We start from the raw sequence: 20,569 nt of genomic DNA on the forward strand, positions 1-20,569 counted from the left end.
GGGCCATGATTTTAACAATTTAGAATCTGCATTATATAAGGAAGCTTTCATATAAACCTCAGCTTTTCTGGCTCAGTGGTTCTTGAGAAGAAGAGTTTTAAAGATTTTCCCTATATATTTGTATGTAAAACTTTGATCCCCTATTGTGGCCCCATCCGACCCCCGGGGGCCATGATTTTAACAATTTAGAATCTGCATTATATAAGGAAGCTTTCATATAAATCTCAGCTTTTCTGGCTTAGTGGTTCTTGAGAAGAAGATTTTTCAAGATTTTCCCTATATATTTGTATGTAAAACTTTGATCCCCTATTGTGGCCCCATCCGACCCCCGGGGGCCATGATTTTAACAATTTAGAATCTGCATTATGTCAGGAAGCTTTCATATAAATTTCATCTTTTCTGGCCCAGTGGTTCTTGAGAAGAAGATTTTTTAATGACCCTACCCTATTTTTACCTTTTCTTGATTATCTCCCCTTGGAAGGTGGCCTGGCCCTTTATTTTAACAATTTAGAATTCCCTTTACCTAAGGATGTTTTGCGCCAACTTTGGTTGAAATTGGCCCAGTGGTTGTTGAGAAGAAGTTGAAAATGTGAAAAGTTTACAGACGGACGGACGGACGCCGGAATACAGGTGATCAGAAAAGCTCACTTGAGCTTTCAGCTCAGGTGAGCTAAAAAGGATCAGTTTGAAAGGCAAAACAACTTCTATTCAACCAAGGCCAGTTGCTCAACTTTATTTCATGATTGCGACAAGGTATATAACACACGACTGCATTATTTTATATAATATATGCAGTTACAACAACAAGAACAATGTAACAATATCAACAAGGATGATCAACATTATAAATAATGCTTGCATTCATATACGATTTACATAAATATAGGAGAGATATCCTTAACACTAATAAATAAAGATAACAAGCAAATACAAACTCAACAATATCCGGTCCCGCCAATTTATAATAACATCCTATTCCTCCATGTGAAAGTTTGGAACAACGTGGTCGGAGTCGGAACACGAGGACAAGATTCTCTCCTCATCGGAATCATAGAACGACCCGTTCAAGTCTGGAACACGTCGATCCCTGTTCTGAATTCTGTTTCTCGTGTAAACATCATCATCTATGGGATTCCATCTGACGACATTTATATTTGCACTCTGATTCTCAATCTGTTCTTCCATTTGCATATCTCCTGTTTCACTGTCCGACTGGCTCAGCTCATCATCTGATATCCGTTGGTTCAAATGATCGTTTGCATCGTTAAAAACTTCTTCGGATGGTACAATTTCGATCGGAGGATAAACCATGCCTCCTGGTATGTTGTCCGATCCCTGCAAAGTAATGGAGGAAAACGGTACGTTGTGGTCAACTTCATCCGATAAAGATTCTGAACAAAAGAGGTCACAACCTTCTACATCCGGCACTAAATCTCCGACATCGTCATTGACGTCGAACATTTCATGAAGGTTAAACTGAGTCTCTCCAGATTCAAGAGCAAAGCCTTTGTTCGATTGACTTGGTCCATCTTCTATCACATGAGTATCATCAAAATTCAAGGGAAGAATTTTCATCTTTGCACATCAAATCCTACATTTAAAAAATATAACATTCTAAAAAGTATATTTACGTATTAAGCGGAACATGAATAGTACATATGCTACGTGTTTGTGTATACATTCAAAATATTGAATTTCGTTCACATATCAGACCCGTACTTAGTATAATGCATACAAAAAAGTAATTAGAACTCAACTGTTACTTGAATTCAGTAGAGGAAAAATAAAATTCACGGTAGATCTACTGTGGGAAAGACGAACAGTGTATTGTAGAGAGCGATCCAGTTTGTCAAAAATGAAATCTGAGAAAAGGAAGTTATCAAGGTTGCCTTTATTACCAGAACAAAATCATAAACGGAAATGTAAATTGTAAATTTATAAATTATGGGAAAATAAAATTTGAAAATTTTCAGTTCTAGTTCTTTGATGTCAAAACCAGTGCTTAAATGAGGTTATGCTGTTTAAGCCAACTTTGAAGGTTAATTTCAACATTGTAAATAATAAATCATAGGTTCGAAATGAAAAGTCAATGAAAAATTCATATCCAAAAGTACGACAAAAACTTGATAAAACAATCTGATTTTTTCAGAAAAAATGTTCTCTCCTATAGGTCTTTTCTTTCGTTACCCTGAATTCTTCATCTTTTAAGTGTGTCTGATGATTATAAAGAGTTAGGAAGATGATCGTGAAAAAGATAATGAATATCGTTTTTGTTGATTATTGTGTATTGTTTTATCACCGAGTGTCAGTCGATATTCACATAAAATGTAATGTTTTTGCTACAAACCCCCATAAAACCGACATAATTCTAGTTCAAAATATCGGCTAGGTGATAAATAAGATAAAATGATTCATATGAATAACATATTTTATAAAATATATGTTCTTTAGTCTTTACAGTTAAGTTTCTGGATTTCTAATAGGCGATGAAACTAAACTTCTCTTTAGAATTTCTTTAACAATATATTTTATCGGCTATCCCAAACATGAAAACCAAATTGCATTTTAACGATAATTATCTTAATTAAAAACTCAAACCATACCTTGTTTTCTGAAATACATTCGAATAAGCTACACTTCGTCACTTGGAAGCAGACGACAGTATTTACAATTCAGTGCATAACGAACCCGAGATTCTTGATTTCTCATGATGTTTACTTTTAGTTTATTGCATCTTATAAGAATATAATATGCATTTATATAATTATTTATAGTTTCTGGGATGTTGTACAAAGATCTATTGAATAACGTGCTCATGGACTAAGGAGCATTTAGTCTAATTATTTTTGCCACACCACCATACATATCACGTGATCAATTCAACATCCGGTTTTGCGGCGATCATCACTAAAGACTAGATAATTTGATACATTGCAATGTATTCAGAAGAGGAGGACGATATATAGATATTTATTAACAGTTAACGTGTTAAAAGTCGTAGGAAAACCTATGCATTGAGCAGGTTCAGGTGTGAGATCAAATAAAAGTCAGGACCCAGTGCAACAAGGGAAGACAATCCTTGCTACTGGCACTTATCACTATCAGAAGTCGACAAATTTTGAACAACAGACGCCTGTGATTTCTACCCTCATTTCCTGGTACGTTTCCAGATGCATTCATTTCATTAATATGTTGACAGTGTTACTGCTAGATGAGCGCAAGTGCGTCAGAATGTAAAATTTAAACCATGTGCTCTGATCTTCAGCATTAGTCTGATTAGAATAATTCAGCTCTCTCCGATGTTATTTTTTATTCCAGATGACGTTTTCGCGAAAGGTCTACAATTCCATAGGATCTTCGTAATGGTGCAAAATATTTTTATGAATAACATGTAATAAACTCCGTGTATTCGTCTCCCAAGAGTACCAACTTTGTGCTTGGGCATGTCTAATAAATGGATAAATGTCGTGTACATTGTGCAGCATGATACAGGGTTCCAACTTCGATTTAATACCTTAGGGGCCAAGTGGGCCCCTGAATAAGAAATACTGTTAGCCCACATGAAATTTTAGTAGCCCACACATATCATGAAATTGAATAACATGGTTTCTTTACAAGAAAAAAGAAATGCCAGGTCACATTGCAATTTATAAATTAAAAAATTAAAATATCAAATATTTAAATTCTGTTTCCTTCTCCGTAATTCTTTCGAATACCTCTCTCATTTCCACTCTCATTTCATCAACCTAGCAAAAATATCAGAGTTCAAGGACTTTTTTATCTTTGCAGCGTCTGACTTTAACACACATTTCTTCAGACTTTTTATGTGATTTCAAAATTTCTCAGCTTTACGATGCTGTCAAGTTTATAACTTGGGCAAGCTGTCACAACGATTGGACCTTTCGTCGCATGTTTTGTACACACAGCACATCATCCCCTTTTCGCCATCATCGAACCATATTCTCCCCTTCTTTCCACTTTGGTAAAAGCAGACGCTTTCTTTTCGTTTGAAGTAACCCTTGCATTGTTCAACTTCTGGTTTAAATACATTTGGAAGGTTTGATACCCCAGGAATGTCTCGCCAAGTGACAAAACCTCAACCGGAAATTGAACTTCAATTATAATAGGACTCGGATTGGTTGGAAAGAAAAATGTTGATCAGACAATTACGGTCGCCATGTGGACGATGAGAACGGAAATTTTGGGTGCCCACAAGCAAAGATTAGTCGCCAATGCGAGTGGGCGAGTGGTAATTTGGAACCCTGATGATAAGAGTCTTCGTTTGTTCCACCATGCTTGTTATTACAAGATCTTGTAGGTGGATGTACTGAAAACCCTAAACATTGACAATCAGCGTGAAAATGTAGTTATTCGAGCCATTCCAACAAAGAAAGGAAAATCATGGTGTCAGAAAAAAATTACACTCTGCTGTTTGTTTTTCAACTTGATATCAAATTTAGATCTTTTCATAACTGACGAAATTGCTTTCTACTCCGTACTCATCCATTAATGTAAACACTACCTTGTATAGGCCTATGCAAATAACTTGACAATTAAACATGGCGCATAAATATGAATTGAGAAATTGGAATAGGGCATACCTAATTTAAGACCTATATGGGTAATTGAAGACCTACAGAAGACTTGCAGAAGACCTAAAAAATGTGAGCTGTATACATGAAAACTAATATGATTTTCTGATTAAACATGTCTCAAGTATTAATAAACACAAACAATTTTGATAGAATTAAGTTTTAAATTGTATTTATACAACTAGGTATGGGGAACAATTTTTTTCTCTTAGACGACCTAGCACAAGAACGATAACTCATGTAAATATATATCTACAAATTAGCTGTTCAGTTGTTAATCATTTCATTTTAATATACAATTTTAAAACATTTTTTTCTGTTCTTTTAAAAAAGAAAATAAAAGATTAACAATTGAACAGCTGATTTGTAGGTATGACATGTATGCGAGGTGTTGTTCTTTTCTACGAGAGAAAAATAGTTTCCCCTACTGAGCTTTGAAAATACACTTTAAAATTTATTGTTATCAAATTTTTTTGTTTAAATTAGATATTTGAGACATGCTTAATGAAAAAATCATATTAGTTTTGATATATATAGCCTATAATTTTGTAAGTCTTCGGTAGTTCTTCAGTTACCTGTAGGTTTTCAATTAAAACCTTTTCAATACCGACGAAATTGCTTTTTACTCCATACTTGTCCATTGATGTAAACACTACCTCGTAATGTATTGGCATACAGTGCAAATGACTTGACAATTAAACATGGCGCAAAAATATAAATTGAGAAATTGGAATCTGTCGAAATTGTTAAAAACGTTAGAATAGTGCCTCACAAATCATAAATTGCAGGTGTAAATTTAGATATTGACTATTAAAGAAACAGAATATCATTTTATTTATTTATGTAAAGAAAGCCAGCAAATGTTTAGAATGATCAAAAATGTTGCGGGAGTGATTCACTCCCACATCTGCACCATTACAGAGATCCTAAGGAAATGAAGCCCTTGAACTTGAGATCTGCCATTCACCAGCCTAATGCTTTGACCACTGAGCTACGATGATAGACAAACAAATTGATCGATACAAATAATTTCACAAAACAATTAAATCGTTTAATAATTGCCATCTTGTGACATAGTGTCATAAAGAGTATAAGCTTTAGCGCAGTGAGCTACCTTAAATGATTGAATAAATCAGAGCTTTCTAATTTGCCAATCCAACAAACTAGAAAAAAAAATACAACAATATATTTACCTCCATATGCCTTCAAGGTGAATGTAACATTTGATCAGACCAAAAATATATTCTGAAATACAAATACATGTAGATACGATTGATTATTGTCTGGTTGTACAACAAAAACTTGTGTCTAATCACTATTGGCTTGGTCATGCTGTAAACAAAAATGGCTGACATGGAATAAGCTCCTGTAACCAGTTTATTCAATCAAATTTTCAAACAATTATTGATATTACTGTGGTCAATACAATGACTTAGCCGGTACCTCAAAGTACAATATTCACCTCGCAGTCTTGGCTCGATGAATATTGTACTCCTCAGGTAGTGATAGCATTGTATTGACCTTAGAAATGTCAGTAATTGTATTGACTGTGCTTTCTGCCAGCTGGATGCAGTTTTGATTAGATATCTGTGATATTGCAGTATTTAGTAAGGTACTGGACTATTAGATGTAATAGGAAATACTTTAGATTAGAAGAAATTGTAGATTTGTACAATTCGAATTAAAAGATTTATGAATTTAGTGTACGGTAAGTGCTCCTAAGTATGTATAGGGTTGTCTTATTTAAATTAAAACAAGTTAATGAGATATTCGTGCTTTAAACACTTTTTCTGTTGACAGTTCATCTTCATTAACTGTTAAGAAGACCAGAACTTAAAGATGTGGCATGAGGCTAGAAAACAAGAGAAGAAGATCAGGGGTCTTATGGTGGATTATAAAAAGAGAGCAGAGAGACGAAGAGAATATTATGAAAAAATAGTATGTATCAATATTAGTAAATGTTCAATGTATAACTTGCATGTATTGCTACTGTTCTTCTAAGTGTTGAATTTATATCTAACATATTTTTACTTGTTGTTATTTGCAGAAGCTTGATCCAACCCAGTTTTTGAGGGTGTATGGGCGACCTGTAAAGGTGAATTTAGATCCTGCAGTTGCTATTGCAGCAGAGAGTCCACAGAGCATGTTAGTATTTCAAACTCGTCTCTAAATGTATGTTGTATATATATTTGTAGCAAGGTAGTCACAAGGGATTGAGGGTCAGGTCCTAAAGATTTTCTTTATTTTCATTCAGTTTGCCATTTGTATCCATCTATAAATGAAAATTTGTGTTTGTTGCATTTGAAAATCATCAAAAACTTCAACAACTGAGAATCTCACTAAATTGATAAATGTTACATTTTAAAATGTTACACAATGACTAGATCTACCTGTAGTAACTTAGTCAAACGTATCTTGACATTTCACTGACAATCCAGAACTTTATATGAAAATTATTAGCCCTCAGCTATATGGTGGGTGCACTATAAGTAATCTGTCATACCATATATCTGTCTGTCCATCAGCACTTTCTATGATACACCATAACTTGAACCTCCTTGGGAAGAATTTTGTACATGATAATTGAATTAGGCAGAGGAGGAGCCTTTTGTTTACTTTATCATTACAGAGTTAAGGGACTTTAATTTTTAAAATATTTAGTATTACATGTACTAACATAATAGCACTTTCTATGACACACAGTAACTTGAGATTACTTGAGAAGATTTTTGCATATTTGAGGTAATGCTTTGATTAGGAAGACCCTATTTGATTTTCAGATTTATCAGTTTTGTTATTTCAGAGTTATAGGACTTTAAGTTTTTTAATTTTAATTAATTAGATGACAGCACTTTCTGTGGCATGTCAGAGTTCGAAATTAACTTTTTCAAGCACTAGTCCGTACGGACTGGTCACTATTGATGTTCACTAGTCCGCAAAGTATTTCACTAGTCCGTCCAGTATGAGAGGTGAAGATAACGAACAGTGATCAATCTCATAACTCCTATAAGCAATACAAAATAGATAGTGGGGCAAACAAGTATATCATATTTAATGATCTTCATTTTATTCAATAGTATTTAATTAAATCAAACACATCACATTTGCAAGCAATTCAGTTTCTGACACCCACAGAAGAAAAACACCCCCATACTTTATTTTGCATTCAAGATCTTCAGAAGCATACAGTAACCTCCGAGTTAATCCTTTTATAAACATCCATAAGTGCGTTTGACATTAACATTCTCGTTGTTTTCGTGCACAGTTCTTAGAGTCACAGGAGTTCGAAATTTTATCAAAAAAGTCAATAAAATTCACTCGATTAACCAAGCCATGAGCTATAGTGTTACGAACTCCTGTGTTAGAGTCACGAATGACGAGAACATGTGCGCACAAACGTGCTTGTTCTTAGATCACACTACTTGCAGTTCTTGAACCTCGAATCTTTTCTCGTGATGCGTACTCGGAGTTTGGAATCGGCAAGAATTTGTGCTTGTTCGAAGAACGGCGGTCTCGAACGCACTCCATGTGTTTGGAAGATCAGGATATCATAGTCAAGCAAATACTTAACCATGCAGGTAATCGACCATAAGTTCAAACATCTATGAGACTCGGACAAATCTTGCTAAAATCTTAACCAATTCAAGATTGATTTCCAGATTTTCACTAGTCCGTATGAACTAGTGCTATAGAGAGTTTATTAGTCAGACACGTTTTTTACTAGTCTCGGACTTACGGACATGAAGTAATTTCGAACCCTGCATGTGATATCTTTGAGTTCAGAAAAACATTAAGGGTTGATGTACCAGCCATGGCAATTTAACTACCTGACCAGATCAGTGCTTCCCAATGTCTTCTGGTACTTACTGGACATTTGGTCCAGTATAAATGGTTGATTTATTACTGGACCATATCACATTTTACCAGACCAAAATTTTATATGCAAAATAATCCCCTCTTGTGGCCACACCCTACCCTTGGGGGTCATGGTTTTGACAAACTTGAATTTACACTATATCAGGAAGCTTAAAATTTCATGTAAATTTTTAAAGATCCCTACCCTATTGCCACCCTACCCTACCCCCGGGGGCCATGATTTTAACAATTAAAATGTCAGGAAGTTTTCATGTAAATTTGAACTTTCTGGCCCAGAATGGCATCGGCTACGTACTTTATTAGCCCAAGCATTTCACTTTAGATTCGTCAGTGGAGTAAACTTTTCCAACCTGTGTTCAACACCAGTGTTATGAAATACACGTTTTTTTTAAACTCGAACAATTTGCGTAACTCAAATGCAAATTGTTCAATCAAACGTGTGCGTGCCCATGTTGTTCAAGTACTTCTTGATCAAAGTATAGTTTAATTAAATGCTTTATTTACATGTTATTTATTACCTAATTAAAACGCTTCAAAGACGTCTGTAGTTTCACGGGATATTGCTCAATTGTATTATCACCCTCTCAGGGGGAATTGAAGACGATTGCAAGTTTGATAAATATTTGAGTTAAACGTAGACACGTTTTCTGTTTGCAATGACTAAAAAACAAATAAATTTTGGGACATGCTGCTTAAAATTGAAAATTTATCTAATTATGTATTTCATTGGGGGGAAAATTATCGGACACTTGGTCCGGCCAACAACTAATATTGATCGGACCACAACAAAAATTACCAGACATTTGCCAATGTCCGACGGACCTTCGGAATCAATGCCAGATGCATGTAGTTCAATTAATAGAGCACCTGATGGATAATGTTCATTAACGAGCCTTTTCTGACTTCTCAGTTTTCTAGTTTCAATTTTATCATTTAGCAGACATTGTGGAAATTATTTAGGTCATGTAGCATTTGTCCACATGTCTGTAATTGCTGCTTGTGTTTATTTACACTGTCACTAATTGTATGCATCCTTGACATGTCCCAGGTTTGATATCTCCACTGAACTCATGGCTTAGTAATGAATGTCTCAGTGCACATTGAATATGGGTTTCATGTGTGAATATCTCATTTAGTCTTTAAAATATAAATAGGACCGATTACATTCATTTTATGGAAGAACTTAGAAGACTTATCCTTTTCAATATTTTATGAAATATTATACTTCGATTGCCATCTAATGAAAGTTGGTGAGATTGTTATCTCCTGCCAGAGAACATTTTTAGCCGAGTTGCAACGAAGTTGAACTCGGCTATTGGTTTGGTGATGTGGGCGGGCGGGTTGGCGGGCGTCAACAATTGGTTTCCGGATGATAACTCGAAAAGTTTACAATCTAACCAAATGAAACTTTGATATATTGTTGGGTACCAGGTAAGGAAGACCCCTATTGATTTTGGAGAAAAATTGTCAAAGGTGAAGGTCACAGTGACTGAAAATTTCAGAAAAATTTGGTTTCTGGATGATAACTCAGAAAGTTTAAATCTGAATCAAATGAAACTTTGATATATTGTTGGGTACCAGGTAAGGAAGACCCCTATTGATTTTGGAGAAAAAAGGTCAAAGTTCAAGGTCACAGTGACCGAATATAGAATGAAAATTTCAGAAATATTTGGTTTCTGGATGATAACTCAGAAAGTTTAAATCCGAATCAAATGATACTTAAAGATATTGTTATGTACCAGGTAAGGAAGACCCCTATTGATTTTGGAGAAAATGGGTCAAAGGTCAAGGTCACAGTGACCGAAAATAGATTTAAAATTTAAAAAAAAAAAATTAGTTTCCGGAGAATAACTTGAAATTTTTTAATTTGAATCAAATGAAACTTGGTTATATTGTTGGATACCAGCAAAGCAAGGCCCCTATTGATTTTGGAGAAAAAAGTCAAAGGTCAAGGTCACAGTGACCAAAAATAGATTGAAAACTTCAGACAAATATGGTTTCTGGACAGTAACTTGAAAAGTTTAAAACTGAAATTAGTTCTTCACAATTATAAATATGCCACATCATTCCTGACTTTACAATGTATCCCATGCAACTCAGCTTATGCACCCCTGGGTGCATATATTGATTTTTAATTATTTCAATCTATGAAAATCTCTGGACAGTTTGTAAAAAATCACATGTATATCTTTTATGTAATGATATAAACTAGTAATTTGTTTATTTGGCATGTTACTGCTTGATAATTTTTAATCATGAATTGTAATTTCTATTGACAGGATGCCATGGCAGGGAGATAAAGAGAATATGATAGACAGATTTGATGTTAGAGCACATCTGGATATAATGCCCAAGTTCAATCTTGTAACTCCACCTATGTAAGATATTGTCTATGTATATATATGATTTTTTTCTTCCTGGTTTTAATGTATTTATGAGCCCTGAATCTAATAACATTTTCATGTTTTTGACAATAGATTGAGTCAGAGGGAGGAAGAGGAAGAGAGGAGAGCTAATTATGAAAGATATCGAACATTAGTGGAAAATGAATGTGCAGGCGGTAAGGAGTACTTTGGGATTAATAAAATGAGGCAATAACATGGATTGAATATTACTTAACGTCCCTCTCAAGAATATTTCCCTCATATGGAGACGTCACTATTACCGGTGAACATCTTCGCAAGCCAAGTATCTGATTTGTATCCTCTCATCTCCCCCTTGGAGGATTTAGTCACATTTCTAAGCCTTCAAAATATCGTGCTTTGACTTTACAAGGCATCCAATCAAATTGTGCCATACATACAGTTTAGTTTGGGTAATGGCGGCCCCCATGTCTAGCCCGAGTTGTCGTCTTTGCCATGGTACTTTGTATAAAAAAAACAAAGACAGACGATTTTCTGAGAAAGTTTTTGGGTTAATGATCAACTTCTAGAGATATTAAATTGATCATGTACATGTACCTCACCCAAAGGATGGTATGTGCTGAAATAAACTGAACAAACTCAGAAAAATTGAGTACAATATGAAAACAAAAGTAGAAACGTTGAAATCTGAATGGATGCTTTGATGTGTGATTTACTCTTTAAACGCAAAGGTGATTTGGGCGAACAGCAAGTATGGCATGCACATATAAATAAATAAAAAAAGAAACATTTTATTGTTTTCAACTGTCAACTCCCATTTTGTAAACACACACATGTAACAGAAATTATAATGTGTTATCTGATTGGTTACATTTTGTTTTCATCAAGAACGATAACTCGCTCTATCCGTTAGATGGCAGATCAGTCGGGACTTAATCTGCCAAGGGGAAGATGAGAGTTAGTGAATTGGACACTTGGTTTGCAAAGATGGCCGGTGAAGTGCTGCAAAATTTAGGACTATGCTCGGCACTTACGGCCTTTGAGCAGGGTATTGTGCCACACCTGCTGTGATATGGGGTCTCGGTTTTTGTGGTCTCATACGAAGGACCGCCCCATTTAGATTTATCCAAATGACATATTTAATATGTACAACTAGTTTTGAAATTCTTCCAGCATCAAGCATTTTTACAGACATTAGGAAATAAAGAATTCAAGAAAAGAGGGGGGTGGACTGATATGATGCAGACTCTTAAGTAAATAATGATAAAATATGATAATTTTTTTCTTTTGATGTTTATAGTTACAGAGGAGCAAGCCTTGCATCAAATATATATTGATGAAACATATGGGGCTATTAACAAGGGAACAGAGGAGGAGAAAAAGAAGTAAGATATGTAAAAATAGGAAATGAGCTTCAGAAATTTACTATGAATGCCAACATAATGTGCATGTAGAACAGAAAATATTGTTTTATAGTTTTAGTATTGACTTGACACATGTAGACAAACTTTTCCTTTACTCTTTAGACTGGCTGATAAGAAGGCAGCTATAGGTTATACATATGAAGACAGCACACCAGCCATGGACAAAAAAGAGGAAGAGAGTGAAGATGAGGACTCGGATTTAGATGTAGAAACAATGGATCTAGGTAAATTATTATCCAGTACACACAGAAGAAAGACTTTATAATTGCTCTAGTTATTAAAGAACTCCACAGAGTTGCATATGTTGCCTGAGTTTAACTGTAACAGTTGAACATCGCATATGGACAATTATTACAGGTGTGACTCTATAAATTATTCTGTTCATCGAGGTATGAACAAAAAAAGAATCTCAAGCTTTATGAAAGCCAAAGGTTTTCTAGAAAGAAAAGGTCTGCAGGGTGGTTTTTTAACACTGCAATGAGCAAAATAGTTTACGGTATCATGTTGATGTACTGGTATGTATGTCAATTTCTACACCATACCATATATTTACCTTGTAAATAACTCTTCTGCATTGTTTTGGAAATTTTCATCCAAGCAGCTATGTAGAATAAACAGAATTTTGGGAACAAAGCTAGAAAATTGTGACACTTTGAATTGCAGTGAAGTGAAAAGACAGCCTCTGAATGTTTTTTTCCTCATCAATTACATGATTAATTTATGTTGATAAATATATCATGCAATTTCAAAAAATTTTCTTCCATCTCTCAAACCAGGTACATATATGTTTATGTGTAAGGTCAAGATAGCTGCTGCTTGGTGAATTTGATTTGAGCTATTGACTTTTATGCTGTCTTGAAAAAAGAGGATTATAATTGGTTTCCACATGTCATTTGGTCATTAGACCTGGCTAGTGTTGTACACGCGATGTCTTGACAAACATCAAATGGGGTACAGTACACGACACGAGTTTTATGCGTGTTCCACGCAACGCGGTGGAACAAATTTGCCCCAAACACGGTGGACCTTTAAAATTGTCGGCACCTTTGAAGTCCTAATTTTCCGCGCGAGCTAGACATTGAAGTCCACGGAGGATCTCCGTGGATGCCACCGCGAATCTCCGTGAATGTCACCTGTACCTCCATCGATGCCACCGTGTACCTCCGTGTGATAAAACAAAGAAATAGTTTCCGAAATGATTCACCCAAAAAACCTTTTCGCTTGGCCAGCATGCATACCCCCACCCCATTAATTATTTAAAAATTAGCTATCAATCATTAAATTCTTGTAATTGTTGTTTAATGATACGTTGGTGTTTTCGGTACATATCCGTATGTAGACTTCCCTGCAGACGTTCACACCTTTTTATGAAACGCCCAAATTCTCGACATCCTGTATATAAACGCCTGTGTTATTCCTACCACTCGTCGGTACATTGTTTCACGGCACGTGCAGCACAATTTCACCAAATAAAAGAAGGGTCATGAACAACGACAATCACATGCCAGTAATTTCAATTTGATAAATAACAGTTAAAAGAAATGTGTACCATAAGCAATGGTTTATTTTTAACGTAAGGTTTTTATTGTAATTAGGAATAGGTGATTAAGGTCAGCTATATACATGTACATGTTTACATTGGAGATGAATTTCATTATGTACTCAACTGTGAAGGAATGTGAGCAAAGAATCAAATTTTTATCACCTAAACAAATAAATATAAAAAATATCTTTACTTTTAAACAAACCTTCAGAAAACTCCGTACTTCATTAAGAAAATAATAAAATAAAATGTGCTACCCTATCTAGAATGCCCATACTTCACATTAATAATAACACAGTTTTTTTTCCCAACTTGATAAATACTTTATTATACGCATGTATTATTTACTAAATGTATATATAACAGGTTTTTGTCTTTATATTTTTGTATACCATTGCATAATGGTTATGCGATCCAATAAATTGAATTGAGTACATGTAGTCTTGAAATATCACGAAGTATACAGTTGACAACGATTGAAATAAAAATGCAGACGTTTTCTCGTTTATTCAGTGACTCACAAACTTGCGCGTCTTCTGAATGAAAGTTGTAAAACAAAAGTACTAGGTTTTGGTCAGTTATAACATAATACAGGGTAAAATTCATCTCCGCTAGCAATGGCTTTTGGGTCAACTGTGCCTTCGTGGACGAATAATCTTGGCTAGCGAAGATGGGGGGAATGCCTAGATAGTCCGCTTGCATTAACATGCATTATGAAGGTGAAATCGAAGAATTATCCAGTAAATCCAATGATGTTGTAGTATATATAGCATGTATTTATTTTATTTTTGATTGAGAGGGAGATAAACAGCTAAGCACGTAACATCGTTTTAGAAGGGGGGGGGGGGGGGGGGGGGGGGACTCATTCATTAGTCCTAACCCGGACCAGCCGAAAAATTTAACATGTTAAGAAAACAATATGGGAAATAAAAAAAAAATATCAGAATGAAAAGGGATGGATAATTAATCAGAAAAAAAATTGTACTTTCAAGATTTATACTGAACGTATTAAACTTCCCGTATCTGCATACCGGTACATTCATGAATATTGTAATCAATGATTACCAATGCTCGCTCTCTCGCTCTCTCTCTCTTGCTTTCATTATCTAATGCATCTAAAGATTATATTAAAGATTTTAATAATCGATAGCGTATATGAATAAAAGCAAATAATCGTTAAGTCATTTCTGTTTATATTAATATTAGTCTTTTTTTCATGAACTAGTTGCATTTGACGCCGAGGATTTACAGCCTTAAATATCGATTAAAAGCACGTAGAATCAGAGAGGGTGTAATTTGAAAGCTTGAAAGTTAAGGATTTAGCCTTGTAGCTTGTAGCAACCTACCCACTGCACGATTTAAGAGGGGGAATTGAGACAGTTTCAGACTACTCCCCCCTTCCCCCCATGCATGTACACAATTTAAGGTTTTCGTAATCGGACAATTTAAGCACCATTTTTATTGTTATTTTATTGCTTGTCAAGAATTTTACACAACCTAACTGGCAACATACCCCTTCTGATACATTGAAAAATATAAGTAATGTTAACACGGGGCTCTATAAAGTTCAATCTGCAGTTTGGTCATACTTCGTCATTCAATAACTTCTCAAAATAAAAAACAAATGTTTGTCGGGTTAGCGGTACTATGATGTATGACTATAACAATGACCTGTGTATAACTTGTACATTCCATGCAAATTCGAAGGGGTTTTCGCCTCAGTAGAACAATGGGGGTCAGCTAATCCGTGTATTTGAAATCAACAGAAGTGCTTAGCTTCTTACGGAAAGTGTGAAATATATTGGGTCGGCGCAAGATACCCGGGATCTTAGACTAGATCTGATATAGCGCCGACCCAATATATTTCACACTTTTCATAAGAAGTCAAAACCCAAACTAGCTAGCCGTAATTTAGTTATACTGTGACAAAGACCCTAGGAATTTGCATGGTATATACTTATTACACAAAAATCATTGCATTATCCAGACACTCCCGATGAACATTTTTTTTTTTATGAAAACCTCTTTCAAAGTACATTGAACATAAGTCTCGGTCAAATGTAATTAACCCGGGATTTTAAAAATAAATCATTCGATGATTTGTATTTTTGCTTCTATTAATTATGTAATAAATTAATTCCAATTTGTTAATCATCAACAATACTCTAATTTCTATATTGGATCAAGTTATATTTGTCAAGATGCATATTAACACAATATGATGGAAGTAATTATGTTTAATTTGTCAGAGAGAGAGAGAGAGCACATCGGTAATTATTAAATATTCCTATCACATGTTGTACATGTATGTTTTTCATTTACTGAATATACTAATTCGCATTCAAAACAGGAATTGCCTGCAAGTACGCATTATTTAAACATAGAATTTAAGAATATTTCAATGAAGAAAGAAGACTAAAAGAAAAAATTTCAAAACCAGGTTTTCTTAAAAACATAATATATAGTGTTTGGTATCGTTGGAATTGGCTGAAAATGCTGAAAAACAATACAAGTATCAGGGGGGAAAATATTGACATTTTTTTCTTTTCTTAAAATTCCAACTTTATCTTGATTATTTGGCCTGCGGCACATTTTCACATCTCCCGCAAGGCGCCCGTGGCCAGAACAAAGCTCTTAGCAGCTGTGTGTATTCGCAAATAACACACACCCTGGAACACAGAGGACACGGTGTATCTCCGTGGATTTTCCACCATGGTCTTTCCACGGTGGGGTGTATAAAACTCGTGTCGTGTACTGTATGTGGTAACTCCTATAGAGTAGACAACCCATATTGATTTTTGAGGTCTCAAGGTCAGAGGTCCAACTATTCTGAACATAATAAAAAAAATATTGTCCACCCAATATCTTGTGAATCCTATGCTTGACAGATATCAAACTTGGTACAATGGTATCCCTATTTTTTTCACTACCAGTCTAAAAATTCCAAATTTAAAGTTGACCCTTTTCAATATTGCCACATGGGGCCTTAAATATGTTTCTAAAACTTTCTTGTTGTTTACAAGACTTTAAGACATAAAGTATTTAAGTTAAGCATGTAAGAAGTTATAGTATACATGGATGTACATGATGTGAAGGAATGACTTGGGGTCCACTAGCCTATCTACTAGGCAACATACAGGTACATGTATTCACCACATTTGAGGAATTATGTATGCAATGCAAACTTGACCCCCAGGCACACAAAATAGTCAATCACAAAGCAATTGCTTCATAGAATCATTGATAAGTTGGATTTTTAAATATATGTCATTTTCAATCTGGTATGGCTGTTGCAGTCATATATTGTGATTATGTGATATGTATTTAAGCAGAATATGTGCATTGTAGAGCTATCTCCTTTCTAGAAAATTTCTTGGATGCTAAAGCAACTAGTTAATTTCGTTATTTTATTTAGTTCTTAGTGGTAACAAGTATTGTTAATATTTTTCTTATTTAGGAAAGGTTTGGTATAACAATAAATCAAGCAGAGTAGTAAATACTGTTGACTGACATCTATTTTGTGTAAAATTTTAAAACAAATGATTACTATAGCAATGGGCTTTTCTTGCAAATGTGATAAGAAAGTGAAAAGAATGCACAAAATTAAGATTGACCCAAATGCAACCATCTTGAAAATTAAATTCATGGGGAAATGAACAAAAATATCTTAACTTCAGATGGTTATCATAAGAGGTTAAAAAATGGTGTCTTTGTTTGAAAAATGTTTTGTTGATTTTTGCCACAACGTTGAATTTTACCATTGTTGTTTTTTGTGTTTCAGATGTTACTTTGGACATTGATACATTGACAAATGAACAAAAGAGCATGCTGAATCAATGTGCTCAGACTTATGGGATGAAAAATGAAGACTTTGTCTGGTAATAATTTCTAATTTTATTTCAACGTAGTTTTTCTTGCTAACATTTTCATAGACAGTGTATTGAGCTTCACCTAAGCCATATACTCAAGTGAGCTTTTCTGATCAAAATATGTCAATTTTCTTTCATAAACATCTGTTAATGGCGAATTTCAACCAAATTTGACACAAAGTATGAAAGGAATATGTTCAACTGAATGGGTTGTGCTCTTTTAAAAGGGGAGATAATTGTGAAATGTTTAAATATGGTTGGGTGTTAAAACGATCTCTTCAACAACCAGTAGACTTCAAGTATAGCTGTACCTTGCATTAAAGCTATTCTTATACAGTGTAGGTTCCAGTTTGTTCACACCGTGGCTGGGGTCATACAACCGATTGTATCAAATAGATTCTTTTAAAATCCTATCAGAAAGTCAAGGAAATTTCGCAAAGAAGGGTTAGATGTGGTAGTGGTATTACAAAACTTTTTTATGCAAAAAAAGGAACAATGATGATTTTGCTTTCAGCACTTTATAAAATTTAAATAATCTAACTGAAAAACACTAGAAAAGTAATCAAAAACAACTCTCTCTATCAAACTGTTTTTGATGAAGTAAAATTCCAATTTCTTTGACCTTGATCAAACAATGCAATGGCAATCTGATTTACATACATGATGTAGCATTCATGATGTACATTTCATGTCTTTAAATTTTAATGTTCACATGCACTAGTAGACATGTGTATTAATTTTGTTTAAATTTATTATTTAACTAAAATTGTTTTTGAACAAATTTTATTGAAATACCCTGCATTGATTTCATAATTATAAGAACATTATTTCAGATACATGTGTGTGCATGTTCATGAAGAGGCATATACATGTATCAAAAAACCAATGGACCGTCAGCTTGTGAAACGCTGACTTAGATATAACAAGTACCATATATACTCGCTTATAAGTCAGTTCACCTATAAGTCGGTTGTATATTTTTAAGGTTATTTTGGAGGGCATTGCCAATGACCCATTTATAAGTTGGTCTAACCTTTTTCAAAAATCGGTTGATAATTTCAAATCAATGCTCTAATGTTTTTACTTGTGTTTCAAATAATATTTTGAGAAATGCACCGATATTTGACATTTTTTCCTCGACAAATCAATTTCGTATCAATACTCTTATGTATTTATCTGTCTTCCATATTTTGGGATATGACATTTATATTTCAATTTTTATTCTCAACAATCAAAACAATTACTATTTTGTTTATTTCGTCCATGTTTTTGTAGTTTAAAAAATACTAGGCTATACATTACGCCGTCCAGAAAAATGCTAATCTTCTTAGGACACTCCTATAAGTCGGACATAAGAGTTTTGGACCAAAATTTAACTCCAAAAAATTCGACTTAGAGTATATACGGTATCAGTTTGATAAAATGAAATGTAAAATAATGTTCCATGCATGTCGTTATACTCAGAGGCCACTTTAGTGTAGATTTAAGTTTGTTCATATAAATGTGACCCTGGGTCTTATAGATTTAAATCTTACAGGGGTTTAATATAAATTTAACACACACACACACATAGATATATATATATATATAAGGTTATATAGAAAAAATAATATATATATATATATATATATATATATATATATATATATGTAAGGTTATATAGAAAAAATAATATATATATATATATATATATATATATATATATATATATATATATATATATATATATATATATATATAAGGTTATATAGAAAAAATAATCTTCTCAAAAGTTATGTCAAATTGATAGGAAAGCATCCTCTTGTACATTTAGATTCAAGTTTGTTCACATATATGACCCTTGGGGCCTGGGTAGGGCACAATAAGGTTTAAGTTTTACCTTGGAATATATAGAGGATTAAATCAAAAATCTTTTGGACATATGCAACGTTTCAGACATTTTCTCAAAAATATATTTTTCATCTCGAATATGACTTGATTTCCGAAATAGGTTTAAATTTTACATTGTACTAATATTACCATACTTTGTATATCGGCCTGGGTAGCTCAGTGGTTAGATCACCTAACTAGTAATGGAAGGGTCCCCAGTTCGATGCGCGATTGTTGAATAATGTTCCAAAGATTATTTAGTACTTCTTTGCTACAGTAATGTCCATTTATACAAGTTACAGTAATATATAATTATAAGAGCTGACTTTATATTTTTGCATGCAACAACCAGAAACTATCAAAATAGGCTAACTCTAATACAGACATGGTAGTATACCCCAACATTTTTTGCAGAAGAGATAGAATACAAGTGAATTGTATGTGAAATGTCACAAAAAATTAATATTATGAGAAACTTGGGAGCAACAATGATACAATATATTAGATTGATTGATTTGCAAACATTCTTATATAGTGTCGATTTCTTCAAGCATTTTCATACAGTGCAGATTCAAGTCCAAACCATGCCTGAGGGTGTGGGAAGTGCCTCAATAGGGATTTAATGATCTACATCAGAATATTTATGTGTTTGTTGTTTTCTTGTTTTTTTTGTTGTTTTTTGTTTGTTTGGTATTTTTTGGTTTGTTTGTTTGTTTTTTAAATCATGCTTTCTAGAACCTTAAAGATACAGTAAGTTTAATTCATAAGTAAGTGTTCTCATTTAATGTTTCAGGTTCCTTCTTTCTGTAACCCTGAAGCCAGTGCAAGTCCACTATAGAAATTTAAGGATTTATACTCTTTAGTGTTCCAAACTTAATCTAGCATTTTGGCCCATGGGCCTCTTTTTAAAAATGGAGACAAAAATTTTGTGACATTTTATGTTCAGAAACAAAAATTTATTGTTGTAGTTGGTTAACAAGAGATAAAGAGGAAATGGAGGAAATACGCCAAGCAAAAGTGTTAGAAGAGGAAA

The 20,569-nt window shown here is 33.9% G+C and overlaps 2 protein-coding genes across 4 annotated transcripts in view; one reads left to right on the plus strand and one right to left on the minus strand.

Annotated features, from left to right (window-relative positions):
* Window positions 1-707: 707 nt before the first annotated feature.
* LOC125649328 (uncharacterized) lies at window positions 708-2,674 on the minus strand. The gene is made up of 2 exons (XM_048876773.2): window positions 2,604-2,674; window positions 708-1,591 (listed from the first exon to the last, which is right to left on the minus strand). The coding sequence occupies exon 2, from the start codon at window positions 1,573-1,575 to the stop codon at window positions 973-975; it is 603 nt and encodes a 200-aa protein (XP_048732730.1). The 5' UTR covers window positions 1,576-1,591; window positions 2,604-2,674; the 3' UTR covers window positions 708-972.
* A 10-nt stretch (window positions 2,675-2,684) lies between these two features.
* LOC125649318 (CLK4-associating serine/arginine rich protein-like) overlaps window positions 2,685-20,569 on the plus strand; it is a 30,240-nt gene continuing 12,355 nt past the window's right edge. For 2 of the 3 annotated variants that reach the window (XR_007360664.2, XM_048876762.2), the window contains exons 1-9: window positions 2,844-3,158; window positions 6,393-6,530; window positions 6,640-6,737; window positions 10,748-10,846; window positions 10,946-11,028; window positions 12,132-12,216; window positions 12,358-12,479; window positions 17,580-17,676; window positions 20,505-20,569. The exon at window positions 20,505-20,569 is cut by the window's right edge and continues 14 nt beyond it. Coding sequence is in view for 2 of the 3 variants with exons in the window: in XM_048876762.2 (XP_048732719.1) it covers window positions 6,432-6,530; window positions 6,640-6,737; window positions 10,748-10,846; window positions 10,946-11,028; window positions 12,132-12,216; window positions 12,358-12,479; window positions 17,580-17,676; window positions 20,505-20,569 (748 nt within the window). In the remaining variant the exon portion in view is untranslated. Of the gene's footprint in view, window positions 3,159-6,392; window positions 6,531-6,639; window positions 6,738-10,747; window positions 10,847-10,945; window positions 11,029-12,131; window positions 12,217-12,357; window positions 12,480-17,579; window positions 17,677-20,504 lie in introns of all 3 variants that reach the window. The other variant, XM_056165929.1, reaches the window with a different exon arrangement.

The sequence above is a fragment of the Ostrea edulis genome, chromosome 5 (genome assembly GCF_947568905.1).
Source record: "Ostrea edulis chromosome 5, xbOstEdul1.1, whole genome shotgun sequence".
In the NCBI taxonomy this organism is placed as follows: domain Eukaryota; kingdom Metazoa; phylum Mollusca; class Bivalvia; order Ostreida; family Ostreidae; genus Ostrea; species Ostrea edulis.